Here is a 7,236-nt window from a genome sequence, read left to right as displayed (position 1 = left end):
GAGAGATCATCAGGAATATACAAAAACAATGATATAAAAATGATGAAAATTAGTGTAAATTTATTTAGTTTAACATAATTTGTGTGTATATATATATATATATATATATATATATAATATATATATATATATATATATATATATATATATATGTATATATGTATATATATATATATATATATATATATATATATATATATATATATATATATATATATATATATATATTTATATATATACTTATATATACCCTATTATATATATATATATATATATATATATATATATATATATATATATATATATATATATATATATATATATATATATATATATATTTATATATATATATATATATATATATATATATATATATATATATATATATATATATATATATATATATAAAATCAGACATGTATTACAAACTTTTATTTCAGGATAACATGTTTTTTGGTATTGACTTTTTATGTCACTTTTCATAAGCATATTCTATATTTTTGTTTTCATTTATTTTTTCCTTTTTTTTGTATTTGTTAAACAATTTTACGGTCATAAACATTTCACAAGCTTATGTCTGTTATTTTCTGATAATATGAAGTATTTGTAATGCCATCTGGCTTAATAATCATAGTAAAGTTTGTACCAAATAACATATATTCTGCTTTTCTTTAAGTAACATCACCCGAAATCAATTTTTGTTCAATTAACAGACAATATAACGCAGTACAGGAGAGCCATCTATTGGATGCATGTTTAATAACAAAAACTGAAGGGATTTATAAGAATGTTTCCTTTGAATACCAAATAATGTCCTCAGTTAACATTTACTTCATCAATTTTGAAATAACTATTCTAAGATCTAACGGAAGAATTCCGCTATTTCATTTTTTTTTTTTTTACATATATGAGACTGATTTTTTCCTATGAATTTTCTTACTTATTTTTGAAAGGAATTGCATATCAACAGATTATATATCAACTATCTAGTAATTAACTTTTATAATATATCAGAAGACCTAAAGTCTGTTTCAGTAAAATAGGAGAGTCAAATATTGCTTTAAACGTTTGGAGACTGAAAATATTCTCTAAATCAATTGAAATATCTTCATTTTATAAAAAAAAATATTTTGTTTACATTTCATGATAGCACAAAAAAAATAATTGGATATTAATTGTTTATTTGCTAAATATATTGAATGAGTAATGCAAAAAGGTTGTAACCCTAATCTTACGTATGAGAGAGAGAGAGAGAGAGAGAGAGAGAGAGAGAGAGAGAGAGAGAGAGAGGAGAGAGAGAGAGAGAGAAGAGAGAGAGAGAGAGAGAGAGAGAGAATATGATAAAAATGTTCAACATGAAAGTGACACGAGAAAAAATATGATTATACGAAAGGATTAGGAATGGAAATTTATAAGTAAGATTAGCAAGGGAGAGAGAGAGAGAGAGAGAGAGAGAGAGAGAGAGAGAGAGAGAGAGAGAGAGAGAGAGAGAGAGAGAGAGAGAGAGAAGCTTTAAGTTACTTTTAGATGTAACAAATAAAAATATTTATTATTTTTGTTAGTAGTTTTTGAGATACTAAACAACTAACTTAACTGATTGTTGGAAAAATAATCTTTTAAATCTCTAGAAAAAATAAGTTTCATACAAATATCAGAATTATTTTATATGTAAGTGATTTATATGAGGAGTAAGTTTATTTTTTTATCTTAGTTGATAAATAGTTATTATGTAATCATGTGTTTTGTAAATGATAAGGAGATAGAAGAACATAATTCATAACATTACAGAGGAGATATAATAGAAGCAGAAAGGAGGTAAGATGATTTGTTCAGAAGATAATATACAGGATTTATATGTGGAATTCCCGTTTAAAATGATTGATGTTTTATGTTCTTTGTAACATTTGTGAAATTTTGGTGGTAAAAATTGATATAAACAACAGAAAATGGTAGAATTTAAAGGTTAAATTTATCTGGTTTCAGTTGCAGTTTCATCAGAGTAAATGCTAACCGGAAAGTTATCCGGGCAAGCCCAACCCCATACTGTGGAAACTAAACAAAACAACAGCCTCACCAATAAAAAGACTATATTCATGGCTCGGATTGACCTGCTGGCCTGCAAATACTAGGAGAAGGCGTTACTGCTGTAATAGCCAAGAGCCTGTTACAAGAACTGGATGTGTAAAAAAAAATAAAAAGAAAAAAAAACGGTCAAAAGGGATGGATATGATCTCGTTGATATAGCCATATCATGTAGGGAAAACTCTAATATTAAGAATTCTTTAAATGGCATACTAGAAAGAAATGGCATCGCTCTCTAGGTACCACAAGGGGTAAATGGCCAACCCTATGAAAAGGTGGTTTGACATACCATTGAAGATGACGAACTGCTCTGGCACTGATTGTTGAGGTGTTTATTTATTTATTTATTTATTTATTTTCTTTTTGGGGGGTGGCCTCCTTTTCATAGCAATGAAAGTCCTAACTTTACATAATCTAATTTTGGTTGAAATTATTCAAAATATTTTCTATTTAATGAAAGTATTGGTTCTTATCTCTAAAAGTTTCTTTTCAGTGAATTTACTTTATATATATATATATATATATATATATATATATATATATATATATATATATATATATATATATATATATATATATATGTATACATATATATATATATATATATATATATATATATATATATATATATATATATATATATATATATATATACAGACGCTCCCCAACTTACGAACGAGTTACGTTCCGAACGATCGTTCGTAAGTTCAATTCGTTCGTAAGTTGCTTCAGTGCTATATTTTGTATTATAATTTATGTTTAAGGCCTATATAAGTACTGTACTGTATATTGAAGGTTTATATAAGTATGTTTAAGGCTTGTATAAGTAACCTGTATTGGTTTGTACTGAAAAAAAAACATTTAATAAAATGGAGAGAATACGTACAGTACTGTACTATGTATGTTAGAGAGAGAGAGAGAGAGAGAGAGAGAGAGAGAGAGAGAGAGAGACACACACACACACACAGTATGTACATGTACGTAATAAGATAAATAAAATGAAGTTTAACTTACTTTTGGAAGATGTACTCGATGCTTAAGGAGATGATGGAGGAGGAGGAGGCGGCAGAGGAGGATTTTATATCATGAGAGGGTCATCGTCATTGCTGGAATGGGCTTCAAAAGTTACTTCCTCCTCCGTAACTTCAATATAGGAAGAAGTTGAGGGTCGAGGAGAAGAAGATGAGGGTTGATGAGTATCTTCCTTGGAGGATTTACTAGAAACTGGCCGAAAGAAGCGATCTAACAACGATTGCACAGTTTTCTTCTTTTTTTCATCATAAATGATGCGGTAGCACTGTATGGCATCATTCAATTGATTTGCAACCTTTGTGCAACGTTCAATATTTGGGTCTTGCTGCTCGAAGAGTGCGATGGCTTTATCTATGAGCGAAAACCCCTCGGCCAAGAGTTTCATCTCGAATTTCTTCATGGGGACAGGCGTTTCTTCCTCCTCCTCCTCCTCGACACGTTGCTGAGCCTCCAACTCCATGAGGTCTTGGTTACTCATTTCCTCCCCATGGGACTCAAGCAATTCCTCGAAGTCCTCCTCCTGCAGGTCAAGCTCGAGTTTGTCACTTAGGCCGACAAGAGTGCTGAGAATTTCTTTATTGATGCTCTCCTGATCAAAGCCACGGAAGTCGTTGACGAACTGAGGGCATAGAGGCCTCCACACTGCGTTGAGGTTGACCTCGGTAACCTCACGCCATGATGCATCAATGTTTTTTACGCAGTTAAAGATGTTATACGCCTTCCAGTAGCTCCGTAAGGTCATCTCGGGGTCAGAATCCACTGCTTTCAAGGCCATCCTGTACGTCCGTCGGGTGTAATATTTCTTGAAATTGGCGATAACGCCCTGGTCCATTGGCTGCAGAAGTGAAGTTGTATTTGGCGGCAGGTACACAACTTTGACATTAGGAGGAAAATCATCCAAGTGCGGGGGGTGGCCAGGGGCATTGTCCAGCACCAGCAGGATCTTGAATGGAATTCCATTTTCCCGGCAATACAACTTCACTTCTGGGATAAAATGGTGGAAGAACCAGTCCTCAAATATAGCGAGTGTCACCCATGCCTTCATGTTTGACATCCATATAACGGGGAGAGAGCTTTTCGTCACGTTCTCCAGGGCTCGAGGGTTAGCTGCCCGGTAAACTAGCAGCGGCTTCAGCTTGTAGCTCCCTTCAGCATTCGCCCCAACCATTAAGGTTAGGCGGTCTTTAGCCGCTTTATATCCGGGCATCGTCTTCTCCTCACGGTTAATGTAGGTCTTCTCTGGCATTTTCTTCCAAAAAAGACCTGTTTCGTCGACATTGAAGATCTGCTTAACCGAATAGCCACTCTCCTCAATGATCTCCTTCAACACTTGGGGGAATCGCTCGGCAGCCTCTTTGTCCGCAGATGCTGCCTCTCCGGACACGGACACATGGTGGAGATTAGCCCTCTTCTTGAAACGGGAAAACCACCCATGGCTGGCAGAAAACGTTTCTTCGGCAGCACTTTCCCCAGCCTTAGCCTTGACATCCGCAAAGATAGATTTAGCCTTCTCCTGAATGAGCATAAGGCTCAGAGGAATACGCCGCTGCTGCTGATCCTCGAGCCAAATGGTGAGAAGTTTCTCCATCTCTTCTATGATTTTCCCTCTTCTTTTGCTAATGATCGTCGATTGCATTGGCACTGCACCTTTCACATGTTCCATTATACGATCTTTCTGTTTATAAATGGTACCGACGGTCGAACGATTCAAGTTGTATGCCCGTGCAACGCTCACCATTTTTTCACCCGTATCAAGATTCTTTATTATTGCCACTTTCGTTTCAAATGAAATGGCTTGCCTCTTCTTTGCACTACCACTCTCACTAGAAGCCTTTCGCTTTTCACCAACCATATTGAATAATGGATGCACGAGATATTTAATGATAAAAATGAAAAAAGTTCTTTGCGCACTGGAGATATGTTCAAGCACTTACGCACTGCAACGAACTGGGCAGAGGAAGGTGGATGCTGGGTGAGCTCTCACAGCGCCAAGCGTCGGTATTAGTGGCGGAAAGAAACACTACTCGGAAAAAGGCGCGCAATACAAAATCTAACTTACTGCATCTCTTTCCGAACATTTTTCGACACACGCGCAGACGTGTTCGTATGTACCGTTGTTCGTAAGTCGAATGTTCGTAAGTAGGGGAGCGTCTGTATATATATATATATATATATATATATATATATATATATATATATATATATATATATATATATATATATATATATATATATATATATATACAGGAAGGTTGGGGCATCTGGAACGCCGTAGATTTAGTATAAATAGGATGGAGAAAAGCCAGCGTAGCATCATATATTTATTTTCCAAATTTTCGAGACTTTGGGTCTCATCATCAGGGCTGTAAAATATACAAAATATACAAATTAAAAAAGACTCAGTATTGATATTAATATAAAAAGAACAACGTAAAAGTTAAATATAATCATTTAAAAAATGAAAGGGAAAAAAGGAAAAATTATATACATATATAAAATCAAAAAGTGAAGAATGCTCAAAGTACCTATCATTATGGAGCTAAAAAACTGAGTGACGTTGTCTGGTTTGGGAAGGAGGACGTTAACTATGCTATATATAGAATTGTGAAAGAAGTCTGACCATTTAGTGGGGGCACAAGCTGTTTAATTGCCAACGACTCCAAAACAGAGAGAGAATAGTCATTGGGCGCTTGGGTGACAATACGAAAATCCTTATATGAAAATGATGTTTTACATTTATTACAATGTTCACGTATATTGGAAAATTCTTTAGTTTTCAAAGTACATCCCGTACGGTGACTGACTCCGAGATGAGAATCGATTCTGACCTTGAGCAGTCTTTTGGTGGCTCCCACGTATTTCCCGATCTTACATTTCGGGCAAGTAAAGCAATATACCACCAAAGACCGCATCAAAGTCGGAAGTTTATCTTTGTGGGAGAACAAAGAACCCAGAGTTTTAGGATTTTTTTCTATTAACTTAAGGTTCACTGCCGGAAAAGTTTTTTGAATGACATTTTGTATTTGCACCTTAAATGTGTTAGAATGAATTAAAGGTATAGAGGCATATATTAATAATTTAGGCACGTTCGGTGCAAGTTGACGTGGCTGAGATTTATCATTTAAAAAGTTATTGACATATTTCAAGATTAAGGCTGGGGGATACGAATTGTTTTTAAAAAACTTTAGTAAAAATTGGATTTCACTATGGAAGTTATGCCAGTTGGAAGATAACGTATAAGCACGGTGTAACAGCGTGGAAATACTATTTAATTTAAAAATCTTGGAACAACTGCTATAATAGTTTGTACCTTGACCTGTGAACGTCTTTTTTCTAAAGACGCTTGTATTAAAACCATGTTCTGTCCTTGTAATTAAAACATCTAAAAAAGCAAGTTGGTTGTCTTGTTCATGCTCAATTGAGAAATTTATATTAGGATGTAGGCCATTGATATATTGCAAGAAGGCTTCAGCTGCTTCTTTAGACCTAAATAGAGCAATAGTGTCATCCACATATCGCTTATAAAAGAGAGGGCGATATGATAGGGGACACCCATCCAGCATCTGTTCCTCGAAAGAGCACATAAAAGCGTTAGCCATAACTGGGCCAAGTGGTGACCCCATCGAAACACCATCAACTTGTGTAAAAACGTTATTGTTAAAAATAACAATAACGTTTTTAAACAAGTTGATGGTGTTTCGATGGGGTCACCACTTGGCCCAGTTATGGCTAACGCTTTTATGTGCTCTTTCGAGGAACAGATGCTGGATGGGTGTCCCCTATCATATCGCCCTCTCTTTTATAAGCGATATGTGGATGACACTATTGCTCTATTTAGGTCTAAAGAAGCAGCTGAAGCCTTCTTGCAATATATCAATGGCCTACATCCTAATATAAATTTCTCAATTGAGCATGAACAAGACAACCAACTTGCTTTTTTAGATGTTTTAATTACAAGGACAGAACATGGTTTTAATACAAGCGTCTTTAGAAAAAAGACGTTCACAGGTCAAGGTACAAACTATTATAGCAGTTGTTCCAAGATTTTTAAATTAAATAGTATTTCCACGCTGTTACACCGTGCTTATACGTTATCTTCCAACTGGCATAACTTCCATAGTG

General features: G+C 34.5%; 1 protein-coding gene across 1 annotated transcript; it reads right to left on the bottom strand.

Annotated features, from left to right (window-relative positions):
- Nucleotides 1-3,160: 3,160 nt before the first annotated feature.
- Nucleotides 3,161-4,966, bottom strand: LOC137626749 (tigger transposable element-derived protein 1-like). Its single transcript, XM_068357755.1, has one exon. It carries the CDS (start codon nt 4,964-4,966, stop codon nt 3,161-3,163), a length of 1,806 nt encoding a protein of 601 aa, XP_068213856.1.
- Between the last annotated feature and the right edge of the window lie 2,270 nt (nt 4,967-7,236).

The sequence above is a fragment of the Palaemon carinicauda genome, chromosome 34 (genome assembly GCF_036898095.1).
Source record: "Palaemon carinicauda isolate YSFRI2023 chromosome 34, ASM3689809v2, whole genome shotgun sequence".
In the NCBI taxonomy this organism is placed as follows: domain Eukaryota; kingdom Metazoa; phylum Arthropoda; class Malacostraca; order Decapoda; family Palaemonidae; genus Palaemon; species Palaemon carinicauda.
The sequence above is the reverse complement of the archived record's forward strand: the minus strand, read 5'-3'. Positions and strand labels throughout refer to the sequence as shown.

Excerpts from the sequence above, each read along its gene's own strand:
- LOC137626749 (XM_068357755.1), bottom strand. The coding sequence starts at position 4,966 with ATGGTTGGTGAAAAGCGAAAGGCTTCTAGTGAGAGTGGTAGTGCAAAG.